Source organism: Anguilla rostrata, chromosome 1, assembly GCF_018555375.3.
Source record: "Anguilla rostrata isolate EN2019 chromosome 1, ASM1855537v3, whole genome shotgun sequence".
Classification (NCBI taxonomy): Eukaryota; Metazoa; Chordata; class Actinopteri; order Anguilliformes; family Anguillidae; genus Anguilla; species Anguilla rostrata.
In genome coordinates, this window is record NC_057933.1 from 62,952,284 (window position 1) to 62,978,952 (window position 26,669).

Consider the following 26,669-nt stretch of genomic DNA (forward strand, 5'->3'; position numbering starts at 1 on the left):
ACATGCAGTTCGGTGTCCAAGAGACCTGACATGAATACAGTTCACTTGTAACTCTATCAAAGTTGCATCAACTGACTGCATCTTTTAAGAATTATTTCTTCATGTTTTTTTGTTTTCTGACATTGAAATGCACAGGTAGTTGCAAAAGCCCTGCGGGGCTTATAGGTTGACCAGGTTAGACAAAAGTAATACATTAACAAAGACAGTTGTACGGAAATGTGTACACAGTAAAATGTTCAGTGTTAAAGAAACTCTTACAGAGTAGGCTACATATGGTCCAAAACAGGACCACATGTACTCCGATATGAATTAAAACTGGACATTGTACTGTGTAGAAAAAATATAGACACACTCCAAGAGCAGATTCTCCCTTTATGCGCTGGATCTTGGTGAGCGTTTATTTAGCGAAGTACTAACAGCAGAGGGCAGAATAAATCTTCTAGGGATATATGAAACTATGCGACGTTCAGTGAAATTAAATGGCTTTCCTCAAAACAGAATTTGACTGTGGTCGTTTGTTGTAGCCTAAATTTGACCTTCTGATTGTGGATTGTATGTCTATTATAAACTTACAGTATAGCCAACGTAGGCTAGTTTATGATTATTTGATTTACTTCATTTGTGTAGAGATATCTACACGTACTTCCAGGTCTCTTTCTAGAAGTTCGCAATTATAGTCCTCTGCACTACATAGGGTTAACTTCTAAATGAGACTGCATCGTCGGCCGTTCGTTTCAACACAGCAGGATGATTTCTGCAAGTTGAAGCGCGTGGATTTCAACGCCCCCCAAGCGATATGACAGCAGTCACTTCCACTTTAAGAAGGCGGATCTCTCGGTGTATAGTGTTTATTACGAGTCCTGAAGTGGCACATGGAAATGATACAGTAGCCTAACTCCTGCTAATTCAACATGGCGAAAGCTTATGTGGAATATGTTTCGCATAGGATAAACTTAAGTGACAAAAATGCCAAATTTCTACCTAAAACGAAGTGAATTTTATTGCATTCTTCGTTGTTACTGTAACTCGCTAGATTATTTTTCATAATCATTTTGAATGCACTGTAGCCAACCTAATATAACAGAAAGCGAATGTCACAGCACAGTAAATGCGGCAGAAAAACATCCAACCACATATTAAGCCGCCGAGCGGGAGGTTGCAGAACATAGGAATAAGGCTAAGCAGCGCTGAAATTACAAAGGAACTGCGTTGCGCAAAACAAGTGCAAAGTAAAAGAAGTAAAAGGACTTCACGGTGAGATGGACCGACCACCAGAACCACGCAGCGAGCGCATCTATACCATCCTCGTGTAACCGCCAGCTGAAGACGGGGGTGAGCGGGATGGCAGCATCCAGTAACTCCAGTTTGTCGGGTTCTTCAGTCTCCTCAGGTGAATGTCATGCAAAATATCACATTATCTTGTCAAAATAATTTTATCTACTTTGATTTAATACGTAGACCTTCGTTTAAAAGACAAGGGCTAAAATTATAATAAAGCTGCTATTTCGAAATGAATTACATAGAGTTACATTCAAGCATTAAGCTTCAATATGGGTGCTTCATATATTAAGCTTCAAGCGTATATTGTTGGATGCTCTGTTAAGTGGTATTGTGTCACGCTGCATGATATGTCGCCTGGCACGTAAGATAGCCTACAGTGGCCAGTTCCACGGAATTAAAAATGCATTGACACACTGGCACTTTGCATGGTTTTCTAAACCTGGTCATATGCCAACCTACGAGGAAGAAAAAAAAAACTGCAATTGAAAATTGCTAAATCGCATAACAAACGGATGTGGTGTTAATCCGCAGTTCATAGTCCAGTGGTTTGTGTCTAATGAGTGACATCGGAGTATTTCATGTTGTGCTACTTGTACCCATGCTTTCTCGTCATGAATCGCCAGTGGACAGCGAACATTGCTGATCAGGGTTAAAATCGGTTCTCCCTTGCCGAGAACAGGCGTGAGCAACGTGTAGCTTCAGAGCAATCGCTACTGTCGCTCTCTAAATTGGTTTTCACATGTAGGCTACTAGCAGGCTCAAACGTATCCTTGGCTGCTCATGATCAATGAATTGTCTTTGTATTGCAATCTTATGTGATCAGCAGCCGAGGTGGTCAATATTTCCAGATGACTGTATGTTCATGAATGATTGTTAATCTGTCATGATCAAAGACCAAAGATTTAACCAAGGCTATTTAAATGACTTCTAAGTCATCTTGCTTTTTTTAATTGACATAATAATATTTTCTTTGGATGGCACGGTGGTGCAGTGGGTAAACCACTTGCTTCACAGCAAAGGCATCACTGTTGCCCCACCCAGCCGGGGCCTTTCTGTGTGGAGTTTGCATGTTCTCCCTGTGCCCACATGTGTTTCCTCTGGATACTCCAGTTTCCTCCCACAGTCCAAAATACAAGCAGGTTAGGTTAATTGAAGAAACTAAATTGGCCCCAGGTGTGCCACTGGTGACCTCTCTGGGGTGAATTCCTGCCTTTTGTCCAGTGCATGCTGGGATAGGCTTCACAGCCCCACTCCCCATGAACCTGATTAGGAATAAGCAGGTTAGATAATGGATGGATGGATGGATGCATATTCTGTTATGTGCAGGGGATTAGAACTATAAATACAAATCCTAGAAAAGAGAAGCTGGAAGTAATTAATAAGGAAAAAATACTAGCATCTTTTCAATAACAAATATAGCTACAGGGCATCTTGTACTCTTGTAGATTTCAAAGTACTTTATAATCTTGCACAAGTTACAGCAGAAAATTATGTTTCAAAGCATTGGAGAAGTGCATTACACTTTTGAATTACACATGTAGTTTCTCAGTTTCACCTGTCTCACCTGTCTGCATCCCCATGCTTCCCCCCTCTTCACCTCTTGAGTTCTGAGGTGTTTAGAGAGAGAAGACCGATTCTGGTACAGAGACAAAACATTTAGTCAAACTTAATATTTCCTGTACCCTTGTGGTTGCAGAGTAAATCATTCATAAAAATGAATTCAGTTACAGCGTATTGAGTGGTGCATCCAATGGTGCACTAGTCCTTGGTACAATGATGCACTTCACAGTCTGAAATCAAATCCTAACTGTGTTATTTGCAACTGCTGCCAGGACTCCCACAGTGTTTGGTAATAGCATCATCCAGCAAGGGCGGAGTTCAATGGGGGGATTTTTTTTGCCCAGATCATTGTGCTAGGGCATCTCCCCTGTTCAGCTAGGCCCTTGCAGTCTGCCTGCACCTGCTGTGCTTTCAGAGTAGTCCTTCAACACAATTACTGCACAGATCAGCTGGTGGTCTGCAGAGTTAAAAGAAGCTGTGGGTGGCAACAGGCACTCTGGAGGCTGCACATTCTTTTTCTCTGCTCAGTATTGGTGTACGATGTTGCAGTAATTAGATGGGCCTACAATTACGACTGGGAATTCCATATTGGAAGAAAAACAGAGAGCATAACAACTGGCTAAAATGTGATTTTCAGGGTCATGTATAGGCCTGTACAATTACATTAAATTGCACTTATTTGGAATGCATTTAGAATTTATTATTATTTTTAATTATTATTATGATGATTATGATGTGTTGACTCTGCCTTGAATTGGGTTTACATCTGCAGTGGCCTTACTTGGATTTAAATTGACTGAATTATTAAATATTTGGAAAAATGCCTGAAATGTTGAGATTAAGAGAATTAGTCAGTTTAAAAAAAAGAAAAACAGGATGTGATGAAGTGCACCAGAGAACTTGGCAGTGCTTTTGAGATGCTCCCAGTTGCTGAACCGCTTCTCTTGCTGTAGTGCAAGTGTGACTAATCGTTTAATGTCCTGTTTATTGACAGCTTTTTTGCTCCTCGCAAGTAAGTGGCTCTGATTTTAACAGCAGTCATGATTCTGAATAGGTGGGGATTTAAGGCTGCATCACTTCACTCTCTCTGGGCTGCAGTTGATTACATGACAATGATTATTCACTTGGCAGTAGCCTTTGTTCAGATAAACATATTTTAGATTATTGTAGCTTTAACAGTGCAGATGAGATTAATGCTGTTTAAAAGAATTATTGCTAATGAACTTGATTAGGTATATGCAGGTATGAGCATCTGTTACAATGTTGCTGTTTTCACTGAGAGAATCTTGTATTAGTAGTTTCTAGTTCAGCACATCTTCCCTGAGTTCAGCTCAGTCCCACTGCTTTCTGTGCACTTACTTTACACTCTGTCTATGATGCTCTGCCTTTGTTTGTACACACAGACCCACACAACCCAGTATAAGTAAAACCAATATATTTGTAACACAGGAGCCACAAATGCCATTGCTAGCTGATGTAACATGTGGTGGCCACATACTTTTGAAAGCTATTTCATAGGAATATGTTGCAGAACCTGTGGAGTTACTATTTGACCACTACTTCTTTAAGAGGAAAGTATTTTATGATTGTGGTATGGAGGGTTGCCACTCATGTTGCACCCCATTGTAATTATGAGAGGTAGGCTGTAACGTTGCCAGGGACTGAGTGGTTGCCACAGGGGTATCATTATTTTAGGAGAGTGTTGTTTTGGCAGAAACAACCGTAGAGTAATCCCGTATCGGGCATGTCTCTGAACTGAATACATGCACATATCTGTGGTTAATATTAGCCATAAAGTGTGCTATGTATTGCTGCACTCAGCTCTTTCTCATCAAATGTCAATGATTAAATGAGCCCAAATTATGCACACTGGTTCCAACAGGCTGTTGGAGGGTATTTTTATACTGTGGTTACATTGGTATTTTGCGAGTAAGTTGTAACAATGTCACCGCAAGTAAACAGAGAACTAAGAGTTTGTCCAAAAATGACCCAGCCCTCAGAGACAACAGTCAACAAGTGTCTGAGTCTGCAAGACTCAATATAGTGATTCTAGATATGAGGCATGGGAGGTATGTCTACAAATTCAGCAAAATAAACAAATTCAATAAAATTTGTCAAACACATGCAACCTTGCCAACTGATAGTGATATTCAATTTCAGCTCATTAAGCACAGTAGTCTAGATTACCAGATGCACATAAGGCCTGATGACATGTCTGCTAACAACTATGCTCGACTGACATAATGCAATCGAGCTACTCAATCAGTGCTAGAAACGATACTCATTACAAATCTAAGTTAAGTTTTGTTTAATTTGCTTCCCAGGCCAGTCCTGCAGCCATCTTCAGTTTCAGTTTCTGTTTGTTTCTGGGGTGTTATGCCTTAAGTCTTGTGTTCAGCAAGTGAAACACATGTTCAATTTTATTCAGGTCAGGTGATTGACTTGGGCAGTCAAGAACATTTCACTTTCTGCCCCTGAAAAACTCCTTGGGTGCTTTAGCAGTATGTTTGGGGTCATTGTCCTGCTGCAAGATGAAGTGTTGTCCAATGAGTCAGAGGAATTCTGTAATGTACAGATAAGGTGTTTCTGTATATTTCAGAATCAATCCTGCTGCTGTCAGCAGTCACATCATCAAGAAGACCAATGAGCCAGTTCCAGTAGTAGTCATGCATGCCTAAGCCATAACATTACCTCTACCATGTTTTACAAATGAGGGGAGTGCTTGGGATCATGAGCAGTTTATTTTTTTCTCCACACTTTCCTATTTCAATCACTTTGGTACTGGTTAGTACTTTGTTCCAAAACTCAAGTTTTTTAACTCTAACCTGACCATTCTGTTCTTGAGGCTTACCCGTGGTTTGCATCTTGCAGTGAACCCTCTGAGGGTATGCTGGTGTAGTTTTCACTATATGGTAGTCTTTGATACATCTGTGTCTACATCCTGGTGAGTGTTCTTGGTCTGTTTAACAGTTGAAAAGGGTTTTTTTTTTCACACTAGAAAGTATTATTTTGTCATCTACTACAATGGTCTTCTCTGGCCTACTAGATTGTTTTTCTATTGCAGAGCTCACCAGTGCATTTGTCCTTCCTAACAATGTATCACACAGTTGATTTTGACAAACCCAATATTTTTGTCTCTGATTCATTTATTCAGATTTTTCATCCTCAGGATGACCTGCTTTACTGGCATTGACACCGATTTTGTCCTCATGTTGAGAGACAACAGCAACATAATCTAAATGAAAATTCCACACCTACTGTAGGATCAACCCTCAACCTTTTGTTAGCTTTCTTGTGCATGAACTAATAATGCAAAGACACACAACTGGGCAAGAAAACCTAAACCTAAAAAAGCCTGTCATTCCTACACAGGTCACCTGATATGGATGTAAATACCCTTACGTTACCCTCAGTTTAACTTATATTACTTGTTTTATTTCAAATCCAATGTGCTGAAGTAGACAGCCAAAAAACAAAAATCACTGTCCCAATCCTTTCGCATTTAACTGTATCCTTGGTGATATTAAGGATTGTTTTATTGAGGCATTCTGTTATTGAACAATTTTATGAATATATAAAACATGTATAATTTCAGGTAAGCTCAAATTTAAGATATTTATGCATGGATTGATAAATTAGTCATCACGGGAGTATTCTGCTGGATATACCAAGTTTATAAAACTGCCTTTAAAAACCACTGACTTGCACATATCTGTGTGTACATATGGCAACATTTTCCTTGGGCTCATTTTAAAATACATAGCAGCTTTTATCTGAAGCTTAAACAATAAATCAGTCTTAAACTAGATAGGCATACACTTGTTAAATAATAAATAGGCTAATACATATCAGTTAAACCACCACTGAACTTCCACCATGTGTGTCGTACACTTGAATCATTTGATTAACATAAAATCTGGAAGGATCACAAGGTCAACTTTAGGATGATATTCACATATGCATATTTATTATAATTATAATAATAATTTTTTTGTAGTCCCAACCTCAGAAGTACAATACCAGCTCCCAACCTGGAAATCTGTCCCGTGATCTTTAGCTTCTTCAGCTCCTTATCTGTTATGGCACACCGCCATTTAGAAATTCAGCCCTGCAACATTATTGATTTATTCTCTTGGAATTTGCTTTACTCTCTGTTTTCATGTGGAGAGAGCCAAAAGTGAATTGTGATTGATGCTGCCATGTAGGGCTGAGTTTCCGACCTCGTGTCAGTGGTTCCTCTCACTGAAGTGGCTATATTTATGAGTGCGTTAGAGTTAATAGTCTTCAGCAAGAAATTATTGTGAGAAATTGTGCAACGTACAGCAGTTCGTGCCATGAGTGAGTATTGCGTAGTGGAGGTGGTGGTTGTCTTTGATAAAAAGGAGGTGCGGTGAATGAGTCAGTACTGTGTTGTGGGAGCGTGTGTCTATTGGACAGGAAACTGGAGGTCATTGTGTTCTCTCTGCAGCCATGCAGACAGTCACTGGGACAGAGCAAGGTTCACCACTTCAGAATTTAAGCATTTCACTACCACGGTACCACTCGAGGGGGTTCATCAACCAACCGACATTCACATTCATTGACCTTATTTTTGTTGGCAGCTTGCTTTCAGATGCAATGATGTGCATTGTCTGAGCATTGTGATCTACAGTTAAAGGAAGGCCATACAGATGATAAAGGAAATATATGTCAGATGGAGTAAAGAATATTTAATATGGGATGCTTTATGCGAGCAGTGACACACATGTAGGCTTACGCACAGCAAAGGAGGCATGTACAGTCAATCACTGCCTCAGTTATAATTATATTATAATCATTCCTATTCACTGACTCAGGGAAAAATACAAGGATTGTCAGTCATGTCTTTCATTTTTTTGACAAATGTTATTAATGCATTGATCTTAAGTAGTCCACTTTCTATAATAAGACAGCCATTGTATCCTGACAATTCATTTAATATCACTATGCAATTAATTTTTCTGATAGGAGAATATTCTTACCTGCACTGAGAGTGTGCAGATATGCTTGCATGAGCAAAAGGCAATTACAGCAATAATGGAATGAGATTTCAAGGAGAGAAAACCATTTATTAGATAATCTTAAATTCAGTAATATTTCATAATAAATCGCTCAAATGATTTTTTTTTCTCAGGCAAATTTAATGATTAGAGCACCTGGAATAAGGCTATGATGTATGCCTCCCAGCACACACACCCTTACACTGACCAGCCTCTCCTGCGGTATGTGACAGATTGAGTTTGACAGTAATTGTGAGCTGGTCTTTTTCTCAATATGGAAATACTGAGCCTACAACAGAGGAGAGCCCAGCAAGAACTGGCAAAACACACACTCCCAATCGCCAGTTTTGTATTGTGAGGCCGGGGTGTCAAACTAACACCCGGGAAAATTGCAGGGGCTGCAGGTTTTTGTGGTTTCCTTTTAAATCAGCAGCCAATTTAGACCTGGGTTCGAAGGTGTGCAGACTCTTCAGCCAATCGGTGCTTTAAATTGAGCGCTTAATGCTGAAACATACCAAAAACCAGCGGACCCTGCGGCCCTCCAGGAGAGGAATCGGTGCCGTCAGGGGCTTGTGCAGGCTAGACAAAAACAATGGCTAGGCTTGCAAATGGAGGGAGGAGAGCCTCGCATCAATGACAGGGCCGCCTCCGCTGTCTGTGCCATTTAATGCATCATGCATCAACCTCTTCTGCATGCATTATTAATCAAAGCTGCAGACGTGCCGCGAGCCGCCATTCATCACGAAAGCCCGAGAATTAGATTTAGAGAGAATGGATTTGCTCCTAACCAACAATAGCAGCAGCTCTAGGGGAGCTGCTGCCAGCCTGCCAGGGAGTCTCGCACCACGTATCCTCCTCTCTGCTTCTCAACCTGTTGTTCGGAGAACGGTCTGTGATCTCAGGAATGTGGTTCGGTAAAGTGATATGTTGTGGAGTTTGGGTGTGGTCAATACAAGAAAATAAAAAAGGTGGATTTGTTGATTATGTCCATTCTTTTTTTCGTTTAACATTAGTGACTTAATTTAATAATAATTAATACCGTAACTATGCCTGACTTTGATATCTTACTTTATTTAAACAATGTGCATACTTCATACTTTAAAGACATGCACGTATAGTGAACTCAGCAATGGAAACGCATTAAAGAATGTACCAACAGTGAAGAATTCTGGTTCTGCTGTAATGGTATGGGATGGATTTTTCGGTCATGCTTTAGGTGCACTCGTACCCTTAAAAGACAAGGTCGATGTCAGTTATTTTTTATTTATAGTATCGATTGATCCGGTGGCCAGGGCTGCCTTGAAAAAGAGATTTTTTATGCCAGATTTTTATGGGACTTTATGGGCCGTGATAAATAAGGGATGAATAAAATAAATTAAAATATAGCCTTCTCCCCATGTTAAAGCATTTCGTACCTACAGAGGGGGTGTCTGTCGTGATGAGCCCTACTGCAGAGCGCAGACAGTTAGCCAGTAGCCTCAGAGCACACAGTCACCCTGTGGTCTGAGGCATGACACTGACATTAACCATGCATTCTGGCCTTCTCGGTCACAGAGTCTGAATGCAAGCAAATTGAACATTTATGGGATTATCTGGAGCAATGCTTGAGACAACATTTTCCACTTCCATCAGCTAAGCATGACTTGCTTGACTCTCCCTGGAAGAGTGGCGTTATATTCCTCCTGTAGGTTTCCAGACACTAATAGACTCTAATGCCACAGAGCATGCAGCCCATACATGGTTATGCTTGGTGGCCCAACATCCTATTACGTGAATTTACATTTGCATTTCTTTTTTTTGCTCTCTTCCTGGATTTTCTACTGCTGAAGAGATTTATTTAACACACACATGCACCCATGCATGCACAGACATACACACATACACACATACACACACACACAATTTGGAGGATTTATGTGTGTTGCTTCCAAATGACAAGCCCATCCTGCTGTCACATCCTTACAATTTGAAGTCAGTTATGTCTAAGATTGATGAAGGTCTGTCTTGCAATTTCACAGCCAACCACACGCAAGGAACATTAATCGCAGGGTGCTATTGAGATTCGCTTTACATATAGGGCATGTTTGTAAACAGGGTCACAGAAGGCTGTTTGCTAAGATGGCCCACCCAGACACAGTGTCTCCAGATGAATCGCTGCTCTGATCTCCTTGTGCCCACATATGGTGTAAATTAGCTGGACGTGGAGAAGTGTGTCATTATTGGTGAAAGTCTGTCCACAGAGTGCAGATCATACTGTGTTTATTTTGCTGAAACTGATCAGTGGTGATACCAGATGGCTTCTCTACAGGACTGTATTCCTTCATTGGTAGAATCAGTAATGCACATGGTTACAGTGTGTGTGTGTGTGTGTGTGCTTGTTTGTGTGTGTTTTGTTTTGTAGCTGTGTGCATGCAGTGTGTTTTAACCATTATCAGACATTGTCAGAAACCAAAAATAGCCGAACGTTCTGTAACAGCCCCTGGAAGACTTTAGCTTGTGGAATAAAGAAGCCACATTTTTGCAGGCTGAGGCTCTGACACACTACTCCAGACAGATCTGACAGACAGTATATCCGGTGTGAGGCTAAGCTCTCTGACAGGCCTCTCAGTCCAAGTCACGCTGCTGTGCAAATCGAGGGCAGGGAAGGAGAAGCCTGTGGAGGGCACGGAGAGTTTTGCAATGCACTGTATTTACAGAACAAGCCACGAGATCTGCCCCCTCCAAGCCACTAATTCTAGCCATGCTTTATTTTTGGGACGCATGTCTGCCATTTATGTCTTTAGGAGAGACTTAAAGAAGAATTTCTCCATGCAGTATATACTTGAGCAGAAGGCAGTGTCAGAAGATGTTTGGGTGAAGCCAAGATTTCTGTTCTGCACTGACATTCCTTTTTCAGATAACAGAAATTGCTTTATCATACATTACTGGGGTGGAATTGATAAGTGACTCCTCTGGGAAGACATTACTGTGAGCCAACATACCAGACAGCTGTATTCCGCAATAACTGTTTGAAGTGGGTTCAGTAATTTAACTGAACAAGAAGAGAGTAAGCAAGAGAGGAGATTTTGCAAGTGAACTAAATTAATTGCTTTCCAAATGTACTATGAGTGGACATTTCATTCAGAATGTTTGAAGACAGCAGATTGACAATATCTTTGAGATATACTGTCGCAGACTATTCATGGCCAAAACCAATCTAATAACAGCTCGGTCAGTGAAAATCTAAGTCCAACACATTCCACAGATATAGTGATACTTTTTGAGTTTCTCAGGAAATATTTTGTGGGAAGGTGGTGGAGTGGGCGTTAAGTGTACCAAAAGTGTTTTCTTCTTCATTAGATAGACACCGACCATTTTCTGTTTAGAAAGCATTGTCATTTTCATTTTAATTGAGAGATCTTGCTGCCTGGTACGACCAATTATCTTTGTAATAATAGAGTCTTTAAGCATGAATTAATTAAAACAAAAAATGCAAGAATCAACTTGTTTGTGTCCTTCAATGTATTCTTGTGTTAAAAGATGGGTATTTTATTTGGCTCTTAATGATTTTTTTTAAATTGCAGTGTGTGTTCCCTCTGGTTGGAGTTTTTCTCTGTAGCAGAGGTCAGAGTAACTGTATAATATTTTGGAATCACAGAATCATTCATATTCATCATTCAGTGCTTCTGGTACTGTAATCCGTGTAGTTCCACTGTAGTAAACATTTTTGTGACCAGTACTTTTAAAACTATTTTATATTACGTTGCTATTTTGCTTGTTCTGTGTAAGATGTTTGTCATTGCAGTCACGTTCTGTGTGTTTTCTGTTGTGCTTTTTCTTGCTCTTTGCTCTTTGTGCATGAGTGAGTCGACTGTGAGCCTGTTTAAAAGTTTATGAGAAGCAGGTCGAGATATGGTCCACACAGACCCATGCTCTGTGCTGTTTATATTGTGACATACAGTCCAGTCTTGTCTCTTAAAACAGTTTAAGAAACTCCCGGCTTGTGTAAATGTTGGCAGAGAGAAGGAAATGTGCTGACGCCTGGTAGTCTGAAATTGCTGAGTGCGAAACACTCTGACCAAAATAAGACAAGAATCCATCAGGGACTGACGCTTCTCATAGTTAAATCCACACGCAGGGTCTTTATACCGTGTTCTCTATCACACATTTTTGCAGCTCTTTTGCTTACATCTTTTTATACATTGGGCACATGCCCAAGTGTGTAATTATGTGTGCTGCTGGGCTTTTGGTATCCATATAAGATCCACATAAGAGGATGTCAGTCTCTTGTTTGGGTACAAAGTTTAAAAAAATAAAAAATCTGTGTATTAAAGTTTTATTATGATTAATTGTCTGCATGCACTGTCAGTTGATTTCCCTGAATGGAACTGGAAGGCATATGACCCATATGAACCCAGAAAATGGCATGTGAAGTGAATTTAATATTCTTAAAATTCCCCTCAGTTCTGTAATTCATACACTTGAATGATAGTTGGCTTCTCAATTTAGGCACCCCCCCACCTTCCACAACAAAAAACCTGCTTCCTGTTTTGCCCCTGGAAACTATGATCAGGGCACATTCAGGAAACAATTCAGCTATGATGCTGAGCCTACTGTAAATGGCTGTGAATTTGCAGGAGTTTCAATACTGAAGAAAAGACTATTAAAAAATGGTCACATTATAGCCATTTCCAGAAAGCGTCTTAATGTACCTGGAAAATTAAAAATTCCTCAAGGCAATCCATTAAATTTAAAAAGGCCATTTGAGACAAAAATCAGTCTTAAGCCTATTCTGTTCAGCCACAGGGAACCAGTTGTACCCACCCACCCTCCTTAGAACAAAATTTTATTTCAGCCTTAGTCTCCCCTTCCGAATGATTACAACAAATTTCACATGCAAATAGAGGGCCTGATTACACACTTCTAACCATTTATCTAATCTTCTTCTTCCAAAGAACAGCCTGTTGTGCAAGATATGGGCCAATTTCATAGTGGATTTACTGTCTGCAGTGCCTTTGTATCTTAGAGTAGCAATGCAGTATGTTCTGATGTCCTTAAAATATACTTTGAAGGGCAGCAAATTAAATGCAAATCCATGTTAAATATTTGTTGGTGTATAATATAGCACTGTAGAGGCCATGTAATTTGTCAGAATGTTCAATCTAACTGAACATTTTCCATATGGTTAATTTTCTGATTTAGATGTTCCAAAAAACGTAAATTGATAATTCTTCAAAGAACAGTATTTAGCTCGCATGAAAGGTTTTCAACACCATTAGTCATCTTTGACATCAAAGTGACTTCATAATGGATATTCTCCTCACACACACAACCAAAATGTGTTATACCATCATTTTGAATTTATTTTGATTTCAAGGATCCCTTTTTGGTAAATTTAGCCTGGTTACACAACCACATTTTTAGCCTCATAGCTTTCTTCCTGGAGTCTTGGGAAGCTTATCTGTACAATAAATCACTCTGGCAATCAATCTTTGCAATTGTGGCTCCACCGGACTCCTATGTCCCATACACCACACCCCACAATGTCTTGCCGCAGTGAAAAAAACATTTTCCCCACCCAACCTATGCAGACTTGAGACAGGGTTGTGAAAAGAGGATTATTTATTGAACAGGTTTTGTAAAGACAGGTTAAGAATAGTAATTGTAAAACAAATCACATAAATAACCCACTAAATGTTATGAATTTCCCTAGATTTCCATTGACGTGGGAATTCTGCTAGTATTTCTGAAATGAATTTGTTTTAGTGCTAAATTCTGCTAGTATAGCACGTAAACCAATGCAGTGCTTGCGTGCAATAGTAACTTCTGTAATTAGCTTGCTGGCTTGCTACTATATTATTAACATATACAGCTCTCCCAAGTATGAAAATAACATTGAACTTGCCATTTGGGTTTATATAAATTAAGAATCACAGCAAATTAAAAATTAATTAGGCTTTAAGTTTGTCTGACAATTTATGCATCTTTTATTTGTTTATATTAGCCAAACAAACCAAACTTCAGAGATACACCTAGGGTTCAGCTATGAATCTGTTAATGACTGCAGCATTGTACACTTTTCTTGCCACCTCTGATTCTAGGCTGTTCAGGATCCCTCAACTTAACCAGCTTCTTGTGTTCTTTGCAGATCCTGAGGACTATCAGCCACCAATATGGAAGTGTTACTGTGAGTATTGTGTCCTGTTATATGTGTCTGTCGATCAAGAGTCCTGCAGTCTTCCTCTTATTCAGGGCTGAGGAAGGACTGCTTTTCACCTGAGAATGGTACCTTAGAGGGAGAGCTACAGTTATCTGATTAATCTTGTACTGGCATTCTTTGGGAGGTTTTATATAATACATATACAGCAGCTACACTCTAGCCTTTGAGGTCAAGGTCCATACCAACCTAATATAGGCAAGTACACATGCTGTAAATGTGTGTAACTGGTATGGTGGCAAGGAGATAAAAAGAATAAGAAAGCCTCAAAAAGTGACACAGGTTATTTCTGTGTTATAATACATATTTTTACAACGTGAGTAGGTTCAGAGACAAAAACCTGTTGAGGCTGGTTGGGCATTTGAACATGATTAATGACAGAAGATCAGCCAGCATGGTTTTGTTTTGCCTTTTAGGGAAATTGAGGTTTTCTAGGTCTTGACAGTTGTTTCTTTGTGATGCAATCAGTGGCTTATTGGCATTCAATACTGTGTCGCAATATTTATTTCTTTAGCAGATAGCCTTATCCAGAGCTAATTGAGCAGCATAATAGGATAATAGGTGCTCATGTTCCAGCCTCAGCCCCTTTCCCTAAGGAATTTGAACTGCAAATCTAAGGAAATAAACTATTTCCACTCTCAGCTGCGGAGCATGCAGTACTTATTTATTCAGGAAAGTCAGCGTAGTACAGAGGTGATTTGTGCAAGCCAATAAAAATAGCAAATGTAAATAGTTGTGAATTAAATCTACATGAAGGAGCAGATCATGTTTCTGTTCATTCTTCTTCTTCTACTTTTTTTTCTTTTAGAATTTCCCACCTAGTCAGTTTATAATTGCCAATGATTCCTATAAAACCTAGTTACATGAATCCAATGGCCATAGAACCCTTTTTTGTCCCCCTTGTATGGTAATGAAAATTAGGACATTACATCATCATATCCATTTTGAATTAGTTGATCAATTATGTTGTTTCATTTTCACAAAAATGACCCTCCAAAACTGATTACCTCTTCTATTTTCAAGGAAATAAAATGAGGGCAATTGATACATTGAATTACAGTACATTGCTACTGCAATGAAGCTAATTAAGTCACAAGGTATAACAATCAACACTTATTGTAGGAGCCACAATATCTTCAAAAATCTGTGGGTTAAGACCTCAATTCAACATCTCATCTGAAAGACAGTCTCATTCAGTAATGTGCAGTGATCCCATCCCAAATTTACTTCTTTATAGAGAGAGAGAGAGTGCCCTCTTCTGGCACACAAGCGCTGGTTCCAGTTGCAACCTTGTGTGATCAGAAGTCCTCCCAGGCATATTCCCACCCACCCTTCCGCACTCAGCAGTTTACAGCAGAAGGATAGTATGGCTGCTCACTGGAACACATCCTCACTTCTCTGGCAGAATGCCACTCTGGCAGAACTGGCTCTCAGCTTGTGAGTTGTGGAGGTTCCCTCTGTCCCTGCTCCTGTAGCTGAGGGCTATTTTTAGTGAGCATTTGTTGTGTTGATGGCTACTGTCCAGCCCTATGCTGGTTAGCTTGAGCCATTCTGACAAAAACACAAATTTGCTGACAGGGTTCCTCGTGCTCCCACCTGGATGAACAGCTGTTGGTTAGAGAAGGGCTATTTCATGCCATTCCGGTGAATTATGCTGTAGTCCACAATATGTATCTATATTTGTGGTATCCGTTTCAACATAAAACAATATTTTACACCACAATGTATCCTATAACACCCTGCCTTAACCTTGTACACACCCAACCATCTCAAAGAACATCTATGTAGAAAGTAAGGTTCGGCTAACAAAAGCTCCAGTAGTCCACAGTCTCCGTAACTGAACAGCAGACAAAAGTATCAGAAAAAAATAATTGCAAAAAATGTTGTGATTACTCAAAGCTGCTGTACGTATTCATATATTACATATTTTATTTTCCTTAAGGCTGCTTACCAGTGCATTTGGTTTACAGTATGATAGCAGCAGTGTTACATTTCTTTAGCTAGTATGCTCATTTTCACTATTGCAGGTAATAAAATTAGCAAATCTAGTTTAGGCAATATGTAAACAAAGATTTACACCTTTATGCCACACAGGATGGTTTTGATTTATTTAAAAAAAATGTATTTAAAGAACAACTGCTGTAGCACCACCAAGTGGCCGATAAGTGTGATACTAGAGGTTTCAGCATGGTCCCTACCCACCTGCCAAATCAGGTTTTTGAGCATTCACTAAAGAAGAAGAAGATAATTAGCTTAACTTGTCATTCAAAATGCTACACTGCTCAAAATGCTTTCTGGGGTCAAACCACATACTGAACACTGTGTGAAATGCAATAGATACATTATGTAAAAATTTACCATAGCACCAGAACATTAGGTATTTTCCACACTAAAATTTAAGGCAATTTTGCATTAAATTTCAGTAAACCTCAAAAGGACAGTAACCATTTGACAATACATTTGATAAAGGTGTTAAATTAAAGAATATCTGACTGTGGCAATTTTTATTGGTAGAATATGGCTTCATTATCATTATTAATTGCGTTTATTAATTTATATTATGAAATGACACAATTCCCTGTCAGCCTCTTGCTTTCTTACCAAATCAATGAAGATTTTATTCAAAAACAGTTTTTAATTAAATACCCCCTAAAGGGAACAATCTTTTTGTCTCTCAACAATCGATTAGTGTTGTTATGTGAATAAATATGCATGAATTATCTGTAAAATGTCTTTATGTGAAATATTAATTCCCTAAGGTTGTGGACCCTGTAATGTAACAGAGAAGCAGATTAGCCTTCTAGGATTTGCTTGAACATGAGTGACATTCTATCACCTGCACAATAAATGTATACCTGGGGAGCTAAAATGAAGTGCTAAATAATCATCTCGTCTTCCAAAATTAGTCTCTTCCACTGCCATTTGCATGTTTGCCTGCATTTACAGTGAAAGGTGCATGTCCTTGTTTGATCTAAACAGTGTGTTGGTGTGTCTTTGTTTGATCTAAACAGTGTGTTGGTGTGTCCTTGTTTGATCTAAACAGTGTGTTGGCGTGTCCTTTTTTAAGCTAAGTAGTGTGTTGGTGTGTCCTTGTTTGAACTAAACAGTGTGCTGGTGTGTCCTTGTCTGTTGAAATTTTGTTGGTATGTCCTTATGGTATTGAAAAGTGTGTTGTGTCCTTGTTTATATTGAATGGTGTGTTGGTGTGTCCTTGTTTGTAATGAACACTGTGTTGGTGTGTCCTGGTCTATATTGAACAGTGTGTTGGTGTGTCCTGGTCTATATTGAACAGTGTGTTGGTGTGTGCGTGTTTGTAATGAACAGTGTGTGTCCTGGTCTGTATTGAACAGTGTGTTGGTGTATGCGTGTTTGTAATGAACAGTGTGTTTTTTTTTCTAATGAACAGTGTTTTGGTGTGTCCTTGTTTGTAATGAACAGTGTGTTGGTGTGTCCTGGTCTGTATTGAACAGTGTGTTGGTGTGTTCTTGTTTGTAATGAACAGTGTGTTGGTGTGTCCTGGTCTGTACTGAACAGTGTGTTGGTGTGTGCGTGTTTGTAATGAACAGTGTGTGTCCTGGTCTGTATTGAACAGTGTACCAGCTGCAGCAGGAGGCACCTCGCCCCAAGAGGATAACCTGTCCTCTGGAGGTCAGTATTGATTTATTGATTATTGGTCACTTTAGGCCTGAGTTAGCGGTGAAAACCCTGATCCACAGTAGCCCCTCACCAGTGCAGATTTCTTATGTGTGGGTCAGTATGAGGTGAGCGAAATATGAGCAAAAGCTAACCCTTATCTTTCCTTCACTCCAATGAAATTTTCATTACAGATGGAGAACAGACCAAAGTATTACGGCAGAGAGTAAGTGTGAGACTGTGTGCTACGTTATCATCCTTTGGGTTATCATTTTCTAAAAGCTGGTCAGTCATTGAAAGTGGGTGTGATTTATCTAGTCTGTGCTGTTGTCAAGGGTCTGTTTATGACTCAGTTACAACTGAACCTCTTTGCTCAGGTTCCACGCCATGATTTCCCGGGAGCGTGCGGATGAGCTACTGGGTGAGGCTGAAGGAAGCTATCTCATTCGAGAAAGCCAAAGGCAACCCGGAACATGCACACTGGCCTTGAGGTACCGTACTTTGATATACACTCTGTACCCAGATAGCAAGCGACTCCGAGCGGGATCTGGGCTGATTCTGGCCCGAAGTAGGCACTGCGAGGCTGGACTTGGCACAGATCTGGCCTGAAGTCACTTGCTATCTGGGTAGATACTGCGCTGAACTTATTCCACACTTAATTGATTTTTTGTTTTTAAACAAATAAAACATGAAAAAATGTTTCCGCAAATATTGGTTCCTATTCTATATATCCCTTTGTCAGGGGTCATCACTGTACGCTGTTCTCTGTACTCTATGTCATAGTAGTCTGCCATACAATTGGAAATGGACACTCAAACACTCACTTTATGAGAGCTCTTGCTTAATTGGATTGTGTCTTCCTGAAGGTTTGCAAACCAGACTCTGAACTACAGACTCTTCTATGACGGCAAGCACTTTGTCGGGGAGAAGAGATTTGAGTCGATCCATGACCTGGTGACGGATGCCCTGATCACGCTCTACATCGAGACCAAGGCCGCTGAGTACATCGCCAAGATGACCACCAACCCTATCTACGAACACCTGGGCTACACGTCCCTGCTGAGGGACAAGGTGACACACAGACTCAGCAGAGGGCGGCCCGAATTCAAGAGGGTCACCTTCCAAAGGGAAGACAAGGTGAGGAGCTCTCCAGCTACATTTTCACAACAGACTGTGAGGGCGCGTGTATAAGAGGACAGCTGGGATGTTTGAAAGACTGGGTGTGGCCAAAGAATCTGTCAGGCGTCACTTTGATAGATGTTGCAAGGGGCAGAATGGAGATTTAATTTCTGTTTACAGTGTGTACTTGCCAACAGGTGGCCACGGATTCTGATCCTGAGTTTGGCACTGCAGTCTCACCTTTGTGCAAGCTTATTTACGGGAAATTCTTCTGAAAGTATTGTGATGGATATTATTTGAAATGTAGGTTAGAGCTTATGGAGCTCACTAAGCAAATAAGGATGTATTGTAATTTAGTGTTATTGACTGGGAATCCGTGACATAGCAGATTAACAACCTTGGAACAGCACAATCTCTTTGCAGTACGTTTGCCTTGGTGTTATATTAATCACATGACACACACACATCTGTCATTATTGTGATTGGAGGATATCTAGTGAATAATGATTTTTTATAATTTTATTTCTCTGTTAGATGGAGGCGACATTTTTATGCATTTAAAATATTTTGTACTTCCACCTTCAGTGTGGTGCTGTTAAACTAAGAAAGCAGACTCAGTCTGTAGCAGTGTGCTGCTGTTAAACTAAGAGACCCAGCTCAGTCTGTAGCAGTGTGGTGCTGTTAAACTAAGAGAGCAGTCTCAGTCTGTAGCAGTGTGGTGCTGTTAAACTAAGAGACCCAGCTCAGTCTGTAGCAGTGTGGTGCTGTTAAACTAAGAGACCTTGCTCAGTCTGTAGCAGTGTGGTGCTGTTAAACTAAGAGAGCAGTCTCAGTCTGTAGCAGTGTGGTGCTGTTAAACTAAGAGACCCAGCTCAGTCTGTAGCAGTGTGGTGCTGTTAAACTAAGAGAGCAGACTCAGTCTGTAGCAGTGTGCTGCTGTTAAACTAAGAGACCCAGCTCAGTCTGTAGCAGTGTGGTGCTGTTAAACTAAGAGGGCAGACTCAGTCTGTAGCAGTGTGGTGCTGTTAAACTAAGAGAGCAGACTCAGTCTGTAGCAGTGTGCTGCTGTTAAACTAAGAGGGCAGTCTCAGTCTGTAGCAGTGTGGTGCTGTTAAACTAAGAGAGCAGACTCAGTCTGTAGCAGTGTGCTGCTGTTAAACTAAGAGACCTTGCTCAGTCTGTAGCAGTGTGGTGCTGTTAAACTAAGAGACCTGCTCAGTCTGTAGCAGTGTGGTGCTGTTAAACTAAGAGAGCAGTCTCAGTCTGTAGCAGTGTGGTGCTGTTAAACTAAGAGACCCAGCTCAGTCTGTAGCAGTGTGGTGCTGTTAAACTAAGAGACCCAGCTCAGTCTGTAGCAGTGTGGTGCTGTTAAACTAAGAGAGCAGACTCAGTCTGTAGCAGTGTGGTGCTGTTAAACTAAGAGACCCAGCTCAGTCTGTAGCAGTGTGGTGCTGTTAAACTAAGAGAGCAGTCTCAGTCTGTAGCAGTGTGGTGCTGTTAAACTAAGAGACTCAGTCTGTAGCAGTGTGGTGCTGTTAAACTAAGAGGGCAGACTCAGTCTGTAGCAGTGTGGTGCTGTTAAACTAAGAGGGCAGTCTCAGTCTGTAGCAGTGTGGTGCTGTTAAACTAAGAGACTCAGTCTGTAGCAGTGTGGTGCTGTTAAACTAAGAGGGCAGTCTCAGTCTGTAGCAGTGTGGTGCTGTTAAACTAAGAGGGCAGTCTCAGTCTGTAGCAGTGTGGTGCTGTTAAACTAAGAGGGCAGTCTCAGTCTGTAGCAGTGTGGTGCTGTTAAACTAAGAGACCCAGCTCAGTCTGTAGCAGTGTGCTGCTGTTAAACTAAGAGGGCAGACTCAGTCTGTAGCAGTGTGGTGCTGTTAAACTAAGAGGGCAGACTCAGTCTGTAATGCCAGTAAATGAGTGAGCTGTGTTGGTTATGCCGTTCTCCCTGCTCCCCCTGTCTCATGTGTGTAGTGGAGTGCAGTATTGAGCAGGGGGGCAGGGCAGCAATGTGGAGAAGGCCTCAGAACAGACAGAAGTGTGAATATTGCATAGGACCAGGAGAGGCTCTGAGTACAGCATTATTAGCACTTTAAGTCATATTAAGTCAGAATTCCAATGTGATATTCTGGCATAGTGGGGCAGAGACTGGGCCTGCAGCAGGAAAGTTTCAGGTCTTTAATCCCAGATGGGGTATAATCATTGTACTCTTGTGCATGGAAAATGACCTGAATTGAAGGAGTCCATATCTGTGCAAATGCATACTCTATGAAAATGTAAGCCGTATAAGTCATCCTGCATGACAGCATCTGCCCAGTAAATAAATAACAGCAATAAAATATCGGACTCCCATGTGGACAAGCTTGGCAATAAACCTTTACTGGCACAGCTTTCAGTCGATACTAAAGCACATGGCTCAATTAGTCCACTTTTTTCTATGGGCTAAGGGAGCATTGTAGTAAATGGAAGAAATGAAAACGATTCCCAGGGCACATCAGTAAATTTTATGGGACTAACCCAGTTACAAATGCATTAGTCCAAGCGTGCAACATGGAAAATGACTAAGGGCAGAAATCTTTTCATAATCTTTGACCTTACAATTCCATTTAGTACTGCAGTCACATCTGCATGTTACAGAAAATAATACTGGTTTTATTAGCATTGGTCATCCTCAACATTAGTTAATTCATATATTATGGTGTTGAATTAAGTGTCACATTTGATTAGTTAATAAATAGGTTTGTGACAGCATCAGAAACATGCCATGTTGTGATGTAATATGCTTCAGATTAAAAGGAAAAACGCAAGCCAGTAGTTTGGGGAATATGCGTGAGGACATATTTCCAATTAAGTGTCTGGTTACATGCAAAATGTTCCCTCATTTCACTGCTCATGCACTGTAATGGTTCCATATCTGAAGTCTCCTTTTAAAGGCAACAGGAAAATGTTCATTCTGTGTTTCCCAGTTCTGCAGTGTGGGTTTTCCACTGCACCCTGGTGGCCATGTTGTGATAATATTTAATTTTATAACATCTGGTTTGTTCAACTGGGAGCCCATCACTGACATACACTTTGCCCTTTGATCACTGACACAAAAATATTTTTTAGATGAGTCAAAATAATTGTGGCTATGTCAGCATCCACGCATGTCAAGACATGACTGACAGAGTAAGTCATAGATATGCATATTTTAAGAAGGCATCTTCTTTGTTTAGACAAGTACAGTACTTATGGGGATGGCAGGTATGCCATCCACCAAGTTACGGCTTGGCAGGGTGGCATGCCCCATACCTATGCAGCACTGAAAGTTTGCAACTGTTTTCCAACAGAAATAACCACACTGAGCACAAACTCTCAGCCCTTAAGCACATTAACTTCTGTACTTTCTGACCTCATGTAAACAGAGAGAATTCAGATACAACTTCACACGTCCACAAATTAAAGGCCAAAACATGGATTATTTTGCGTTTTTCTCCTTTTTCCTGCCAATTTCCTCATCACATTACATAGTTTATCTTCTGGCATTTTGGCAAAGTTTAACATTAGCTAGCTTCCTAATCATACCTGCTGGTACTGACTTAGCCGCGAGTGCACCGAAATGAATCTCCGAAATCTGCTTTGCGATTTGGTCCGGCAGGTACCAGTCGTAGGCTTCACCCACCCAGAAGCTTGTTCTTTGGGCCTGCAGCTGGGTACTATTTGAGTCCTTTGCAACAACCAAAATGGTCAAGCATACAGGTCTAATAAATGATGGTCAAATTGACCTTTCTTGGGCATTTAAGTATGTCAGTGTTTATCACATTATTTCCTTAGGCAATATTGATATTCAAATGATGTCACAATGTTCAATACATACGTTTAGGAAACATCACAAGGGGGGAGCCATACGTCTTGACGGTGCATTTATTGATTTTCCTAAAGTGGCAACTGTTAAAGTGACCACTGTGGCTTTTCCATTGTTCACTACTTTCTAACTAGGCTACTGTAACTACCTTTCAAACAGCACATTGTAAAATAAATGTTAACTAGGCTTATAGATCATCTACTGGTATACAAACAATTATTAGGTCTATCGTGTATATAATAACCCATTAAAAACACTCACCGTAATACATTAAAAATGTGACTCATTTGTTTGTAATTCATGGTAAAGGAAAAATGACAGAATCCACGCCTATGTGTTTCTAGAATGTATGTGTGTTGGCATGGATGAATGTGTATGCATATCTCTCTAGATGTAATTATTTTATGGTTAATACATTTATATGCACCATCAGTTACTCATAACAAACACAATACAAAAAGAAATTGTATCTCAACAAAAACATTCTCAACATACAAACATGCCAAGTTGCTCATGCATACAAAGCTTTGCCTTTAAGTCATTAATTAAAACTCACAACGTCCAAGCCTGCCGTTAAAAGTATTGATAACAAAATAAGGCCAGGTTACAACAAATAATAATATCTTAACTCAAAGGAAATTAAACAAGCTCTACTCCAAAGCAATGCTACCCAATGTTTCCTAAATTATTTAATGTAACTTGGCCCTGTGCTTTTTCATCTTACCATCTGAAGGGAATGTTGTCATGCAAACTTTTAAAGTGTTAAATGTCAATCACTTATTTTGGGAATAATCTGAAATTCAGTGGTGTTACACTTCCAAATTGACTACACTATATGTTTTCACAATTGTATGCATGCAGCGCTTTCGGTGTAATTCACACTGTCTTACTTCTACTGTACCTCCCACACTTGTGTGAATAGTGTCCAGTTTGTTGAGCTGATTTTCAAATACATCTGAGTGTAAGTTGTGTTATGCAGTGTTTTATATAGCAACATTGCAGTGTCAATGCTGTTTTGTGAGTTGTGAGTTGTGATCTGTAAGTCAGTTATGATATGAGTGTGCATGCATGTGTGCGTTTATTTGTCTTTTGTTGTTTTTTTTGTGGGGTTAATGTGCATCACAAACTAAATTTCTAAAGCAGTTTTTTCCAATGGAAGATACACAATATTATCCAAACTGATGCCTCATATGCATACCTGATTAAGGGTAAATATAAACTTACTCATTATTAACAGCAGTCCTGATTACTTTGTTGCTTTTGTGTTTATTCCATTGCTCAACCCTATCTACTCCTGAACAAAACTCAATAATGCTCAATAATATTAATAATGCTACCCCCAATTTTAACCTTAACATAAGCTAACCTTAACCTCAGCTAACCCTCTGCTTGTATAATAATGTGCAGTTACATTTTCACTAGCAGTTACACTGCTTTTTTATTCATCTGCAGTGCAGTCAAGCAGGTACGTGTTGTGGTAAATGCCATGTCATGCCCAACATTTGAAATATGATACTTATTGTACTAAATCTAAATGTCATGTTTATTGCTCAAAATCTAGAATTTAAGCATCTATGTTCTTAATATAAACCTAATATCTCAGAATGCTCAGAATCTGAAATGCAAACCTCAGTGTAATTCAATAAATATTATATTATCTCATGTTCAAAATTCATAATGTGAACCTCCATGTTTGTTCAAACAGTTGGATCATTCCACTTCCAGAGAAATGTGTGTTTATGATAGTTGCTGTAGGAACATAAACATTGAAAGAAAGCAGAACGCACAAACACACACAGATGCACACACACACGCACACAGTTGCTGTCTTTGTCATAGGAGTGTAACCATCCTATTTGCAGTTATTTGAGAGATAGAATGGGCCATAGAATGTAGGTATGTTGGAGCTTATATTAAAAGTATCAACAATCCCATTTGTTATTTCCTGTGAGGAAAGAATTTGAGCAAATGTTGCTTTTACCATTGTTGAGACGGGCAGAGAAAACAAGGAAATGTACTTGCTTAAATGTATCGCTCCATTGTAGCTTGAATGAGGGTCTAGAACAGTGGTGCATGAAGACTAACGCCAAAAGAGATTTATCATCAAAATAAGGTAAATATCCTCAGGGAGCAGATCATCTGGTCACATGGCACAAACCCAACCGGTCACATGGCAAAATCACAGTAGCTCAGACGGCAAATGCAGCAGCTCACACAACCACTTACTGCAGCTTCCACACAGTACTCGCATAGTGCCAAACACAACACAATGTCTCACAGCTCAAACACAATGGATTAAACACAGATGCTGTGAAGCGTCAAAATCAGACCAGCACAAAATGATCTCATTTTGCAGTTGTAATTTTGTTACCCTGCTTTCTGGTTTCACAGGTGTTGGTTTCCCTAGCCCTGTGAATTTTTATTACCCCAAGCCCATTTCTGCCCCCTACCACCACCACCACCACCACCACCCCCCCCCCTCCCCTCCCCTCCCCGCCCCACACACACACAACTCTTATATTAGACACTTCCCTCTGTGTCTGTTTCACCCAGGCAACAGCTCATGATGTGGCTTAGCTGAGTGTAGTTACTCCCTGCAGTAGTGCAGGTATGTGTTATTGTATGTCTTCATGCCTCTTGCTGTATCAGAGATTTCGGGAGCTGACTTTACCTGTTCAGCAGCCTCGTTGATGCTCTCTCAGTTCACATGCCTCGCCCAGTTTCTCAGGTCCAGTTGCCATAGCGTCCACAAGCCTGCTCTTTTCCTGGTACAACAACACCTTTGTCAGAATTGCTTGTTTGTTTTCAGATTTCAGCAGGGCTTTGTGTTTGATGCTGGTTACAAGATGAGTGGGAGGAATTTGAGGCAGTATCTTTACTAGCGAGAAGTACTTGGTGTCTTGTGCTTTGTTTTCCTATACAGTGACATCCTTATTGTCAAAATGTATATTTAGACATCAGTAGGGCTTCATGTTGTGATCATCCCTAAAAATGTGGTGTAGTAAAAGGCATATCTTTTTTAACAATTGATTCTTACAAATTACATCACCTGGAAGTATTCAGACAGCTCAGTGCATTTTTTCGTTTTTAGTTACAGCCCTGTCCTGTCAGAACAACAGCAAAATACATCCATTAATGCAACTAAGTTAATTTATCTCAGGTAGTCAGTAATCTTGTTAAACATGAATCTAATCGAGATTTGATTAAAGACAGATTAAAAAAGACAGTCAGACCACATTCCATTATAACAGTTTGTTTGGTGATACAGTTTTTTGTTTTTGTTTTAATTAGAAACATTTTTTGAACCTGATTTTCAAGATGAGCCATAACTTCCTGAGAAACTATTGTGTGTAACTATTCTTTGATTTGTCTGACAGGTTCTATGCAGAGTATCTGTGTTTCTATAATCACTGTGCATCCACAGATAGTCAGCCGTGCATTGATGCCTCAGTCGGGCTCCACAATGCCTGCCCAGCTCTGCCCTCCCGCTATCGTTTTATATTATTCTGTGATATAAAAGCTTCAGAACACAGAGAACTACCGAGGCCAAAGGAGCTCTTTGTCCAGCTCCCTTTTGTGTTTTTCTGCCCGGTCCTTCTGTGGGACACAAGGAGCCATCTGCTCACGGACAAAGAGCACATCCTTTTCTCACACGCTTCCTTATCCTCACCCTTCCCTCCTCTCTCTCACATTTACACTTTCTCCTCTTCTTCCAGTGGAACTCCTTCAGTAGTGGAACAAGTGGGGGGAACAGTGTTTCTATCAGTCACCCCCACACACACAGTAACTCCACTCTGTTGTGTTCACTTCTGGTTTGGGCCGATTCTGGGCAGCCTCTCTCTGAACCAATGTTAACACAGTACAAATAGACAGCCATTTCTGCCTTGATTACTAATTTCAAAGTGCATTCAGTAGACTTCTAAACAGATTACTTTTTCTCTCAGCTCCTTCCCATTTGAAAAATAGTAGACTAATCATACTTGATACGAACTTAAATTAAACTTCAAGTATTCTTAAGTAT

The 26,669-nt window shown here is 40.1% G+C and overlaps 1 protein-coding gene across 2 annotated transcripts in view; it reads left to right on the top strand.

Moving 5' to 3' along the window:
* The first annotated feature begins 683 nt into the window (after positions 1 to 683).
* chn2 (chimerin 2) overlaps positions 684 to 26,669 on the top strand; it is a 37,580-nt gene continuing 11,594 nt past the window's right edge. The window contains exons 1-6 of one of the 2 annotated variants that reach the window (XM_064348386.1): positions 684 to 1,390; positions 13,987 to 14,025; positions 17,648 to 17,703; positions 17,883 to 17,914; positions 18,066 to 18,179; positions 18,555 to 18,825. In XM_064348386.1, coding sequence (XP_064204456.1) covers positions 1,342 to 1,390; positions 13,987 to 14,025; positions 17,648 to 17,703; positions 17,883 to 17,914; positions 18,066 to 18,179; positions 18,555 to 18,825 — 561 coding nt within the window. In that variant the 5' untranslated portion in view covers positions 684 to 1,341. The remainder of the gene's footprint in view (positions 1,391 to 13,986; positions 14,026 to 17,647; positions 17,704 to 17,882; positions 17,915 to 18,065; positions 18,180 to 18,554; positions 18,826 to 26,669) is intronic. The other variant, XM_064348378.1, reaches the window with a different exon arrangement.